Source organism: Oryx dammah, unplaced genomic scaffold, assembly GCF_014754425.2.
Source record: "Oryx dammah isolate SB20612 unplaced genomic scaffold, SCBI_Odam_1.1 HiC_scaffold_22, whole genome shotgun sequence".
Classification (NCBI taxonomy): domain Eukaryota; kingdom Metazoa; phylum Chordata; class Mammalia; order Artiodactyla; family Bovidae; genus Oryx; species Oryx dammah.
Window position 1 is genome coordinate 15,153,002 of NW_024070206.1, and position 14,107 is coordinate 15,167,108.

General features: G+C 44.9%; 1 protein-coding gene across 1 annotated transcript in view; it reads right to left on the reverse strand.

The window, feature by feature from the left end:
• The window catches only part of KATNAL2 (katanin catalytic subunit A1 like 2), a 99,056-nt gene that overhangs the window by 41,659 nt on the left and 43,290 nt on the right, over window positions 1–14,107 (reverse strand). Inside the window, exons 3-7 of the mRNA XM_040264533.1 lie at window positions 7,253–7,419; window positions 5,690–5,732; window positions 3,408–3,525; window positions 2,239–2,337; window positions 10–108 (exon numbers count right to left, since the gene is read on the reverse strand). Coding sequence (XP_040120467.1) covers window positions 10–108; window positions 2,239–2,337; window positions 3,408–3,525; window positions 5,690–5,732; window positions 7,253–7,419 — 526 coding nt within the window. The remainder of the gene's footprint in view (window positions 1–9; window positions 109–2,238; window positions 2,338–3,407; window positions 3,526–5,689; window positions 5,733–7,252; window positions 7,420–14,107) is intronic.

Here is a 14,107-nt window from a genome sequence, read left to right on the forward strand (position 1 = left end):
GCCACTTACTGAGGGGTCTGGGTTACAGTCAAAGCTGTTCAAGCCAAGTTCACTGGTTGCTCCTTTGATGGCATCTGTGAGCAGCCCTCGGAAGTCAATGATTGGGCCCTGAAAGGGAATAATAGTTATTGCAGTGGCCATTAAAACAGGAGAGGAGACTATCCTTAATAGCTCAGCTTCATTAAATCAAGACACATTTATGTACCATGGTCTGCAGTGCAAACTTAAAGTAAAGCTTTAAGAGGAAGCTATGCTAATAATGAATAAGATGATTTCCTCAGGTTGGGGCACTCCAGGAAAAAAAAGAAAAAACACGTTATAAATAAATTTTTCACAATGAAGTTGGCTTGAATAAAATTCCCGAGCATTTTTCAGTTCCTGATGCACCACCAGTTTTCTACCTGTCCAATTCCCCTGTACCATCTTTCTTTTAAAATATTCCACACATGGGAAGAACTCACTGGCACAAGAATAATGACAGTTCCTATCTACTGACTATACTGTACCTTCGCCACTCAGGAGAGTGCCTGGCACAAATCAGGTGTGTAAGGTACCTGCTGTGGATTACTGCCAATTCTTACAACACTTCTGCTAGTCGGGAGTGGCATCCTAGTTTCACAGATGTGGAGGAAAGCCTAGAGAAGTGAAAGGATCTACCCAGGGTCCCACAGCTAACAAGGAACTTAAGACCAGGATTCAAACCCAGATATCTATCTTCCATACCCAGATTCCTTCTGATGCCACTGTCCCCCCTAGAGGAAGAAGGAAAAAGCAAGACTACATGTCAAAATTAAATAACAATAACAGTAGCCAACACTTGCTGAGTGTTTATCGTGTGCTCTCTGTTCATTATGACATTGGAGGTGGACACTATGATTATTTCCATTTCACAGATGAGAGAAATGAGGCTTGGAGAGATCTAACAACTTGCCCAAGAACCACAGTCAGGAAGGTGAGATGTGGGATTTGAACCTAGGCAGGCTGACTTCAAAGCTGGTGCCTTGAGAACAATACCCCTAGTAAATTTGCAAAGGGACTTGGGTATCGTGAGCTTTGGAGGCTCTGAGATTGGGCACCTCTGAGACGGCAATGAAGCGCCCGTTTTTAGAGATGGGCCCCTGACTATAAGCTCTTCTTCAGCTCATGAAATGCTAGGCAGAAACTGTCCACAGCTTAACCTGAGGGCATTTCTGCTGCAAACAGAATTTACGGCCAGATTCTTTCAAAGGTTAAGTGTTGGATTAAACAGCCCCTTCCTTGACCTGATTAGAAATATCCATTCATATCAGTGTGAGATGTTCATAAGGGCAACTAATGCTGCCACACTGCTGGGCGCAAAAGTGACTGGAGAGCGTGACAAAGGCAGACACGGTGAGCAGGGCAGCACTGATCGGACTGTGTCACCTCCAGCAATCACCCATATAATTGAGGCCCTAAAAGGAGCCAATTCCCCTTGATTTCCAGGGAGATGCTCCCCATTTCCCTCCAGACACACACACCCAGAGTTTAGTTTGCCTGAGAAGCGCTGGCTAGAGGTGAATCAGCAGTCCCATAGGATCGAAGAAAGAAAGGTAACTCTGAACGGAATTCAGTCCTCAAAGTTACAGTCAAGAGAAACACACTGGTGTCGATGCTGCTTTTAAAAAGTGACACATTTTTACCTGCCTTTAGCCTACAGCTACCCAAACTGGGTCTTTTCTGTTTGAGAGGCTCTTACACACGAATCAGGACATGAAGTTCATTAGGAAAGCAGTAGAAATAGCTATCGAGGACAAGATCAACCTTACATCAACTGAGGTTCACATGAAATTACATTCAAATCTGGAGTCATATCTCTAAGGAGTAAGGGACACCGCTAGTCAACTCCCACTGATGGAAAGGAATGAATGTAAGGCCACAACTCCTTAAATAATGCGGGAGAGTTTATCACTGTAATCACAGGATTTTTAAGCTGAAATGAACCAAGCCATCTCTTCCAAACTCCGTAGTTTACAAATGGGAAACTGAGCCCCTTAGAGATGGAGCCATTCATTCAAATCCACCCATCCAGAAGGGAGACCCGGTCCAGGACCTCAGGGTTTCATCCTCAGCCCATCTCTTCCCAGTTCACCCTATAGCCAACCTTTGATCATCACATATTACCTTACCTGTTTGACAAATGTAACATTCAAAATTTTTCATTTTCAGAAAGAAAAAGGAAATTCCCCATTCAGTGTTCGGTTCATGAGTCCCACTTACTTTTTTTGGATGGACATTTTCTTCTCCTCTACCTTTGTTGATTCCAGATATACTTAAGCCGAAGTCAGCACTCTCCTTGTGAGTATGATTGACAACCTCCTGGAGAAAGAGGAAGAGAAGTGAGAAGTCAGTGACAGAAAGCAATTTGAGATGCTGGCTGCGGCTGCTTGTCCCGTCATCCCAAATCCTTCTGCAAACGGGGACCTCCATGTGTGATTCCACCCACTTTTGTGCAGACCCAAGGAGACGAATAAATGCTGCTTGTGCTGGGTGGGAGGAGCTGTCCCAGGAAGCCACAGGCTCTGAGCCGCACAAACAGTGGAGGAAATGGCTGGGCCTCCACTCACCTCCACTGACAGGCCCGTATTTTCTCCTGGGACCAGAGGTGTTTGTGGCCAGAAGTGGCTGAGTTTGGAAACACAGCAGAGTCAACAGTCAGCCAGCCTCCTGTGGGATTCATCCTGCCCCCTCCCGCTTTACCTCGCTTCCACCTGAGCCAGTCCACAATGGCCAGGACCACACAACCCCTTGAAGATGAGAGATTCCCTCTGACCAACCGAGTTGTGAGATAATGACTTTCCACCTGCCCGGACAGCTCTGACGTGCATTCTTCCCTTTGCTCTTCACCATTTCCATTGGTTCTCTTTCCTTTAAACCTGGTTGGTATGTTTTGTCCTGGACCGAAGGTTCTCAGCATGGGTTTCACTCACCTGCCGGGCTCTCTCTCCTCTTGCTTGCCCATCTCTCCCCCGAGAAAGCCCAGTGTGGAAGTCTGGCTTAGCGACCCACCATGTGTGCCTTGGAGAAACCCAACAGGAGACTTGGAGCCCGGCCACACCAAGATCACCCCAACCTACACTTAGAACCCCAGGGACACCCTGTGGGATGGGAAGAGCTGGCACGTCCAGCTTCCTCAAAAGGAAGCCTGAGCCTTGTGGGAACCAGGCCCTCCTGCTCTGACTGGGCCTAGGATTCACCCCTCAAGGCCTGTCACCCAGCACACAGACCAGCCAAAAGTTTGTGGGGAGGAAGGAGTCCTCCACCAAGTGCTGGAAGAAACTCTTAACTGAACGAAATCAAACTGTCCTCGAGGAACAAATAAACGTGATTATTTCCTTGGGACTATTTCTCAGCCACCTGCAATGAGACCGGCGCCAAGCAAAGCTGACCTGCTTAGGATGCTCCGTGTGGAGGGGCCTGGCTTCCCCGAGCTTTCCCACCGTGGTTTTGGACCGCGGCCTCTGCTGGTTTATCTTGGGAAGATTCTGACAACTGTCGGTCATCACCCTAGGGCAGGGAACAAAGACCTTGGAGGAAATCCTGTTAACTGAATCTGAGATCGCAAACACCTCACACAGTGCATTTAAAGAGAGTTCTGGAAAGATCTGGAGGCACAAATCCATCTGGACCGTCCTCCCACCTAGTCCGGCCCAGCCCTGCCCATCTTCATTCTACCTCCCAGGTCTAAGGCGGGGCTAGAGGGTCCACTGCCTCCTCTCATGACACAACCTCTCATTTCAATAACTGTTTAGAGTATAAGATTATACACAAATGCCATGCATCATTTTTCTAGCTATCTTTCTTACAGCCAACAATTTGCCACCCAACCTTGATGGTTGCCGTGTATAAACAGCTACCCAGAGAGGAGCTGAAGAACCCGCAGCTGCACCGTGCCACCCTGCTCCAGGGCTAAAGGAGCAAGGCGCTCCCAGAGCCTTCCGCCAGATACGGAGTGCTGAGGCAGTTCCAGGGATGAACCTGCGGCTGAAAAGCAATCAGGTTTTCTTATGCATTCCTAAGCTGCCTCTTAAAATGGTCCTCACTGTTTCTGTTCACAAGTAGTTATCATTTATTACCGGAGTCTGACTAGCTTTATGGAAACTATAAAGGAAAGAAGAACACTTTGGTGAAAACAAAGAGACTGGAAAGAACTGCACAAAAGCAAAGGTAGCCTCAGGCTGAGGGACCCCGTGAGTGTCATGGTGAAGCAGGCTTGGGTTCCACGGCTCTTCTTTAAACGATACCAAAGGTCTTCACTTATAAAAGATGAGGCCAGAGGGTGGGATGACTTGGAGAATGGCATTGAAACATGTATACTGTCATATATGAAACAAATCGCCAGTTCAGGTTCGATGCATGATACAGGATGCTTGGGGCTGGTGCACTGGGATGACCCAGAGGGATGGTACGGGGAGGGAGGTGGGAGGGGGGTTCAGAATGGGGAACACGTGTATACCCGTGGTGGATTCATGTTGATTATGGAAAAACCAATACAATATTGTAAAGTAATTAGCCTCCAATTAAAATAAATAAATTTATATTTAAAAAAAATAAAAGATGAGGCGGCTAAGTCCCTTCCTTCTCAGGCTGCGGACAAGGGACTTGGAGTCACCGAGCAGGGAATCCAGAGGGGCTCACAGAAGCTCTCGAGGGGGGTGGGAGGGGGGTTCATGTTTGGGAACGCATGTACACCTGTGGTGGATTCATGTCAATCTATGCCAAAACCAATACAGAATTGTAAAGTAAAAATTAAAAATAAATAAATTAATTAAAAAAAAATAAAATAGAAGCTCTTGAGGGCCCAGTGAGTTACCTACGATCACAATCTAAGTTTTCTTCTATTCTAAGTGTCCTAAGATTTTTTTAAAAAAAACTCTGCTTACGGCCTGAGTGATTGTGTGGTCTCTACTGGAAGCCCACTGCCACTTTCCCCTGAGGTCTGGGCTTTCCTGTAATAGCAAAGAGCCACAGGCCTTGATGCCCCACAGCTGTGCGGTCCTGGGCACTTTGTGAACAGGCTCTGCTGACAGGCGTGTAGCCCGGATTGGGAGGAGGGGAACGCGTGGGACACTGAGGCAAGCATCAACCCAGAAGAGTCAGGAGACAGAGGGGCTCCAGTCAGATACCACAACTCCCAAATGAGACTGGGATTTGAGAAGCTGGAGAAAGAAATACGCAAGATGAGTGTGAGAAAAGGGGAGGAAGAGAAGGATCCAATTCCCTCCAGACTGTCAGGACGTGATCTGGGGCACACAGATAAATGATCTTTACGATTCAGAAAGGAAAAATGTTTCTGGGGAGGTGCTTACTATGTTCTGGGAACTCACTATGTGTCAGACTCTTGCTCCAAGCTTTTAAGTGGCAGAGCCAGGAATTGAACCTGGATCTTTCAGTCTCTGAGGTCCATACTTTTCATACCACCTAGCCTAGAAAGACAAAGCATCAGCGGATGCAATTCTTGGTGGTAAAAGCAGAGAGCTGACGGACAGTGGTCCGTGCCCTGGCCGTCCGTAACATCAGGGGAGCCCATGGCTGGCCCCCCAGCGTCACAGGGCCATGGTCTGAGATTGCTGCTTGGCAGACAGGGAGCCGCACTGGAGAATCTTCTGGAAGCAGATCCCACAAACTCTTAAGGGTTGAGTTGGTCAAGATGAATTACCATTTACTTTACCTTCTGGTCTTCCCTCCACTTCTTTGAGGTAAACTGTTTTCTGCTGTGGCAAAACAAATATCAAGAGGAGAAGGACATTTAAATTTTTAAGAGAAAGTGATTTTTCAGGTATGTTTGTCCTGTTACATTGTTCTTAAAATTTGTGCTACATGCAGAAACTGTAAGCTATTCTCATCTAGAGAGGAATGGAATTACCAGCAAAGAGAAAGAAGCCCATGCTTCCCAAGCATTTCCACACAAAGACCCCAAAGGCCTCAGAAGATATTAAACGTGTTGGGAGACCACAGACTCGGTGGCAGCTCCAGTGTGGGCTGCTTTATAGTTACCATTTCATTAAGTTTTCATGAACTTGACACTATTTTGCTGAGGTCCCTGGAACATGGCTCAGAAGGTAAAGAATCTGCCTGCAGTGCAGGAGACCTGGGTTCCATCCTTGGGTCAGGAAGACCCCTGGAGAAGGGAATGGCCACCCACTCCAGTATTCCTGCCTGGAGAATTCCATGGACAGAGGAGCCTGACGGGCTACAGTCCATGGGGTCGCAAAGAATTGGACACAACTGAGCAACTAACACTTTCACTCTCACTTTCTGGGACACCAGAATGGAACACTTATCAGTCAAACCCTGCCCGTTTACCTTAAACTAAAGACACTGTGTCCAGTGTCCCAGGAGAGTGTGGTTCCAAGCTAGAACTAGCATTAAAATCAAGTCATGTCAGTAACAGTCCTGTGGCCCAGTGGTTAGGAGTCTCTGCTTTTTTCTGCCAAAACTCAGATCCAACAACCAGCCAAAGATGTAGAGCTATGAACACTGTACTGGAAGGGAACGCAGATAAAACCTCTCTTGCTCTCTCGGACCCCTTCCAGCTCTGTGATTCAGCCCTGGCTATTTTTAATTGACGTTCCTTTTGGTTTCCTGGTCCCTACATGAAATGTTAAAGTCTGTGGCTTAACGAGTGCCTTGTAAACAGCACAATGATCTCCCTTGGTTTATAATTACTTCCCCCACTTAGACTTCTAAGTCAATGTCACTACAAAACACAGGGCCCTAACTTTAGATCTTTCCTCCAGCCAGCCTCCTTGACTGCTAACCTATACTGGGTCTTTGCATTATATTGATCATTATCTGGATTGATGGCTTTCAAAGGCATTTCATTATCTATACATGAGCTATTAGCCTCACCAATACTCATTTTCATGTTATTTTCAAGACAGATAATAGGTCTTCCCAACAAGAGAAAAGTCTTCTGTCATTTATTGTCTTCCAACAGCTCTTTCCATCTCTAAAGAAAAGAAAGAAAGTACCTGTGACCCGCTGGGGTTTTGTTTTCATAGGCCTAAATCATACAGTCCTCAAGCAAATGCCGACAAGACAAAAAGGGACATCAGTGTCCAAATGATCATGTTTAAATTGTCTGCACTGTATCTAAAAGAGGCTACAGAATCCTTCTGGTCTATTCTTTCAGTGTAGAGTGGGGGACATCCTCTATCTGGGAATAAAATGAGGAAGACACATGGAACTTAAAGATGAGATAGCGCCTTACTTCTAGAAAATAGCCATGTACCTGTGTCTGATGCCTTTTTGACAATTTTGGGGTATTTCTGAAATTTTACAAAATAATAGCTCTCATATTCCATCAAAATAGTTTCAAGATCAACGTTGTCACAAACTTGAAAGCGTCGTAACCCCATTTTAGTTTCTTGCTCCAAAGCATTGGCTGCATCGATGTATCTGGCCATTTCACAAAAGAAAGGAAAAAAAAAAATTAACTCTAGGTAAAGAGAATAAAGGCAAAGTCCAAAGAAACTCAATACAAATAGTAAGCGTATATTAAAGAGTATATTAAACAAAAACTAGAATATACAAGGTTTGCCTGTATAGTAAAGAGCTCCACCACATAGGTTAAGTATATCCAAACACTGTCTTTCAAAACATTTTGGGGACTTCCATAGTGGGTCAGCAGCTAAGACTCTGCACTCCCAATGCAGGGGGCCTGGGTTTGATCCCTGGTCAGGGAACTAGGTCCCACATGCCACAACTAAAGATCCCACACGCCTTAACGCAGATGGAAGACTCCAGGCGCCAAAACTAAGACATAGCACAGCCAAGTAAATATATAAATAAAAATTAAAGTACTTAAAAGTCAAAGAAGTAGATCAACTAAGAAAATATCTTGTAATTTACTTTTATTCATGTTTAGCCAAAGATGGTTATTTGCCCAACTTGCTTGCTTCTTTATTTACTAGTATTCAAGACGCTTACTCCTTGGAAGAAAAGTTATAACCAACCTAGATAGCAAATTCAAAAGCAGAGACATTACTTTGCCAACTATGGTCTGTCTAGTCAAGGCTATGGTTTTTCCTGTGGTCATGTATGGATGTGAGAGTTGGACTGTGAAGAAGGCTGAGTGCCGAAGAATTGATGCTTTTGGACTGTGGTGTTGGAGAAGACTCTTGAGAGTCCCTTGGACTGCAAGGAGATCCAACCAGTCCATTCTGAAGGAGATCAGCCCTGGGATTTCTTTGGAAGGAATGATGCGAAGCTGAAACTCCAGTACTTTGGCCACCTCATGTTAAGGGTTGACTCATTGGTAAAGACCCTGATGCTGGGAGGGATTGGGGGCAGGAGGAGAAGGGGACGACAGAGGATGAGATGGCTGGATGGCATCATGGACTCGATGGACGTGAGTCTGAGTGAACTCCGGGAGTTGGTGATGGACAGGGAGGCCTGGCGTGCTGCGATTCATGGGGTCGCAGAGTTGGACACGACTGAGCGACTGAACTGAACTGAACTGAACTGATTTCGGGTAACATTTGACGAGTGATAAAACCCCAGTTTAACCACAATAGGCAAGGCTTGCCATCATTGAAGTAGCTGAAAAGAATATGTCACGTGCTCTGAAGGGGATTCCAAAAATCTGTTGATCGACATCACTAAGGAAATTTAGTATAAGAAAATGTCATCTGCTTGGATGTGTTGTTTCTGATCATTTCTTCACTGGTCACAGATGATACCAGCAACTTCCTCTGTATGCATGTAGTGTCAGCAGCGAGGGTCCCTCACTCATTTTAACCTGGTCAGTCAGAAGGCCGTCTGACTTAAGTGGTCTCAGCAATAAAAGCAAGCTCCTTGTCTCACAATCTTCCGAAAGCGGAAAAACTCTCTGGTTTTAATCTGAGTCCTCAACCTCTTTGAAAACCAAAAACTCTCTCCTGAAAAACATGCAAATACGTACAAATTAGCATATACTTTCAGGAACTGATCCAAAGACCTCAGATTACGGACTCCAGTGAGAGTTCTTTCTCTTTGATTTCAAACCTGGGAACATAGAGAGGAGAAAACTTTCCTTTTTTATCATGCTTCCTCTGTGTTCCAGATTCAGATCAGTTAGAAGACTAAACTTTCTTAAAAGAGGTTGCCATGACTGTTTCCAGTACCTTGCTCATTTTAAAGAATTTGCAAATGTGAATTGATCAGGTCAGTCAGCTTCTATACTTATTAATGCCTCATGAGGCTTCTAGCCTATGTCTTAACCCCATTTTACATAGAAAAAAACTAAATCCATTTTTATTAATTTTTTTTAGTATAATGTAATACATGCTCATTTAAGAAAAAATTAGAAAATATAGATAAAAGAAATTGCACTACTCAGAGACAATGTTAACATTTTCTCTCTTTCCAAACATTTTTAAATGACTTAAATACACATATACTTATATACATACACTCGTTTAAAAAAAAAAAAAAAGGGAACATACATTAGAGATTACCTGAATATAAAGATTGCTTTCCTGACATCACATTCTAAACACTTTCCAGGATCATAGAGTTTGGGCTTAAAAATGATAACAATAGATGATGGTAGGTCCCATATTTTTAAGCTAATTGATCAGGAAAAGAGGATTTTTTTTTCTTTGCTATTCCATGGGGCATGTGGGATCATAGTTCCCCTACCAGGGATTGAACTTGTACCCCCTGCACTGGGAGCGCAAAGGCTTAACCACTGGACCACCAGGGAAATCCCCAGAGCTACGGCTATGTGTTCCAATTCCATTGTTTGGGCTTGAACGAGGTCTGAATTTAACAGAGTTGGTAGGAGGAGCTACTGGAAATTCTTAACCAACAGAGTGACAGGACAGGACTTTAACAAGAGGTGTGAGCAGTAAGGAGAGAGCCAAAGTAGAAGAGAAGAGGGAGAGGCTGGTAACAGGCACTGGGGCCAGAGGAGGCACACGTGCGGAGCTCGAGGAACCGCAGCCATGACCCCTCACTGTCTGCTCTCACTAACTCTTCCTCATGCATTTGCTCTCTGCTTCTTGTTTCCCTGGTAGCTCAGAGGTTAAAGCGTCTGCCTCCAATGCGGGAGACGCGGGTTCGATCCCTGGGTCGGGAAGATCCCCTGAAGAAGGAAATGGCAATCCACTCCAGTATTCTTGCCTGGAGAATCCTATGGACAGAGAAGCCTAGTAGGTTACAGTCCACGGGGTCGCAAAGAGTCGGACACGACTGAGCGACTTCGCCTTCACCTTCACTTATGCCCTGCCCCTGGTTTCTCTGTGCCCCTGTCTAAAACGTCCTTGTCCATCACAACTGTCTATCCACATTTTATACATCTTTCAAGACCAGCTCTCATGGCCTTCCCTACAACGCTTTCTCTATTTATTTTAATACACAAAAATCAATCCTCTCAGCTTTTCGTTAAAGGCAGGTCTACTTTCGTGACACTAATATGTCCTTAAACATTTTTCAACTTGATAATTCATTCATTTCTCCCTTTCCCAGCAGGTCTCTGGAAATGATCAACTTTAGCATAACTTCTATCAATTACAGATGCAAGAGGCCATCTCCTGGCAGAAAGGGGAAATGCATGCTTTGTAAACAGTCGATTCTTGAGGCCGTAATAGCACCTGCAGGAGAAAGGATAGCTATGTGACTTTGGTCTTTTTGTTTTCACAGTTCTCCTTTCTGATACAGTTTCTAGAATACAAAAAAAAAAAAAAACAACAACAACAAAAAACCAGTAATTACCTGTGTGGATGGCTGTGTCTTTCTTTCCAATTATTTCACCCAGTTCCTCAATGGCTATTCAAATAACACTTATCAAGCATCTATTAATACAATGCTCATGATGTTGGGGTCTTATAAGGTGAGTTCAGGTTTATAAGGGTCAGTGAATCTGTGAAGGCAGCATTTCTCAAAGTATTCCATGAAAAACTAGTCCCTAAAGATTGCCGGGAGAAATATCAATAACCTCAGATATGCAGATGACACCACCCTTATGGCAGAAAGTGAAGAGGAGCTAAAAAGCCTCTTGATGAAAGTGAAAGAGGAGAGTGAAAAAGTTGGCTTAAAGCTCAACATTCAGAAAACGAAAATCATGGCATCTGGTCCCATCACTTCATGGGAAATAGATGGGGAAACAGTGGAAACAGTGTCAGACTTTATTCTGGGGGGCTCCAGAACCATTGCAGATGGTGATTGCAGCCATGAAATTAAAAGACACTTACTCCTTGGAAAAAAAGTTATGACCAACCTAGATAGCATATTCAAAAGCAGAGACATTACTTTGCCAACAAAGGTCCATCTAGATGAGGCTATGCTTTTTCCAGTAGTCATGTATAGATGTGAGAGTTGGACTGTGAAGAAAGCTGAGCACCGAAGAACTGATGCTTTTGAACTGTGGTGTTGGAGAAGACTCTTGAGAGTCCCTTGGACTACAAGGAGATCCAACCAGTCCATTCTGAAAGAGATCAGCCCTGGGATTTCTTTGGAAGGAATGATGCTAAAGCTGAAACTCCAGTACTTTGGCCACCTGATGTGAAGAGTTGACTCATTGGAAAAGACTCTGATGCTGGGAGGGATTGGGGGCAGGAGGAAAAGGGGACGACAGAGAATGAGATGGCTGGATGGCATCACTGACTCGATGGACGTGAGTCTGAGTGAACTCCGGGAGTTGGTGATGGACAGGGAGGCCTGGTGTGCTGTTGATTCATGGGGTCGCAAAGAGTCGACACAACTGAGTGACTGAACTGAACTGAAAGATGGCCTGAGGAAAAATGAGTTCCTTGGCCAAATTGGTTTGCAAAACCCTGAACACTGTGACTTTAGCACAGTATTAGAAGATCTGAGAAGTCAGGAAATAAAGGAGCCTGTTTAACCCAGTTTAAGCCAAAGCCTTTGACTTTGTGGATCACAATAAACTGTGGAAAATTCTGAAAGAGATGGGAATACCAGACCACCTGACTTGCCTCTTCAGAAACCTGTATGCAGGTCAGGAAGCAACAGTTAGAACTGGACATGGAACAACAGACTAGTTCCAAATAGAAAAAGGAGTAGTCAAGGCTGTATATTATCACCCTGTTTATTTAACTTATATGCAGCGTACATCATGAGAAATGCTGGCCTGGAGGAAGCACAAGCTGGAATCAAGATTGCCGGGAGAAATATCAATAACTTGAGATATGCAGATGAGACCACCTTATGGCAGAAAGTGAAGAAGAACTAAAGAGCCTCTGGATGAAAGTGAAAGAGGAGAATGAAAAAGTTGGCTTAAAGCTCAACATTCAGAAAACGAAGATCATGGCATGCAGTCCCATCACTTCATGGCAAACAGATGGCGAAACAATGGAAATAGTGTCAGACTTTATTTCGGGGGCTCCAAAATCACTGCAGATGGTGATTGCAGCCATGAAATTAAAAGACACTTACTCCTTGGAAGGAAAGTTATGACCAACCTAGATAGCATATTAAAAAGCAGAGACATTACTTTGTCAACAAAGGTCCATCTAGTCAAGGCTATGGTTTTTCCAGTGGTCATGTACGGATGTGAGAGTTGGACTCTAAAGTAAGCTGAGCGCTGAAGAATTGATGCTTTTGGACTGTGGAGTTGGAGAAGACTCTTGCGAGTCCCTTGGACTGCAAGGAGATCCAACCAGTCCATCCTAAAGGAGATCAGTTCTGAGAGTTCATTGGAAGGACTGATGTTGAAGCTGAACCTCCAATACTTTGGCCACCTCATGCGAAGAGCTGACTCATTTGAAAAGACCCTGATGCTGGGAAAGATTGAGGGCAGGAGGAGAAGGGGACGACACAGGATGAGATGGCTGGATGGCATCACCGACTAGGTGATGGATGTGAGTTTGGGTGAACTCTGGGAGTTGGTGATGGACAGGGAGGCCTGGCGTGCTGCAGTTCATGGGGTCGCAAAGAGTCAGACACGACTGAGTGACTGAACTGAACTGAATCACGGTGAACTGCGTCATTTTAGCAAATATTTTTTAGTCCACTTACTTTGAAACACACAGTTTTATCAGACACTTCTTTTTTTGGTGTTGGGGGTTTAAATTTCATTGAGAAAATGGCTCATTCTTTCCACATCATCCCACTTTGGCCAGAGAAATGAATCCCTGGCCTCCACTCCTAGTTGGCAGGCAGACCAATCAGGTGATGCTTAACTGCTAAATCTTTGCGTCCCCACGTAGCAAGGGAGTGGACACCAGAGCCAGAGAAGAGCAATTGACGAGCCAGGCAGTCTGCATGTGGGCAGTGGGTTGCTCTGCACTTTTCACCATTCATTGATGAAAAGCACTTCAAAGGGCAGCATAGTGCCAAGTGTCTGCTCTAAAACCAGGGCTGGCAGGTTGGTGTGGTAGGAAGGGCTTGCAGGATAGAAACACAGTCTCAGGAGCCAGTATTGTTGCTGTTCAGTCGCTAAGTCATGTCCGACTCTTTTGTCTCTTACGGGCTGCAGCACACCAGGCTTCCCTATCCTTCACTATCTCTGGAATTTGCTCAAATTCATGTCCACTGAGTCAGTGATGCTAACCAACCACTTCATCCTCTGCCACTCCCTTCATCTGATGCTCTCAATCTTTCCCAGCATCACGGTCTTTTCCAATGAGTCAGCTCTTCGCATCAGGTGGACAGGGTATTGGAGCTTCAGCTTCAGCATCAATCCTTCCAAATAGTATTCAGGGTTTATTTCCTTCCTCTCCCAGCACCCAGCATACCAGCAGTCTTCATTGTAAGTGCTCGCACATTTTTTGTCTAGTCGCACAGTCGTGTGACCCCATGGACTGTAGCCCGCCAGGCTCCCCTGTCCATGGAATTCTCCAGGCGGCAGTACTGGAGTGGGCTGCCATTTCCTTCTCCAATGCTCTCACATTTTCAAATGAGGTAGGTGGCCAAACTCAAATGCTTCCCAATTTCCTCAAGAAAGAGAGTTGAGTACAAGCCATCCAGGTAAATGCAAAACCTTTATTTTGAGGGAAGGAAAACTGAGGAATAAGAAAGTTTTCTTTGCGTGCCAGCAATGGGACTTCAGAAATCTTATTAAAAGGCCTACACCATCTTCAAACCTGAAATGGGAAAGTGCAAGTATCCCATGAACTGGGTAGCTTTGTTAATAAAATTTTTTAAA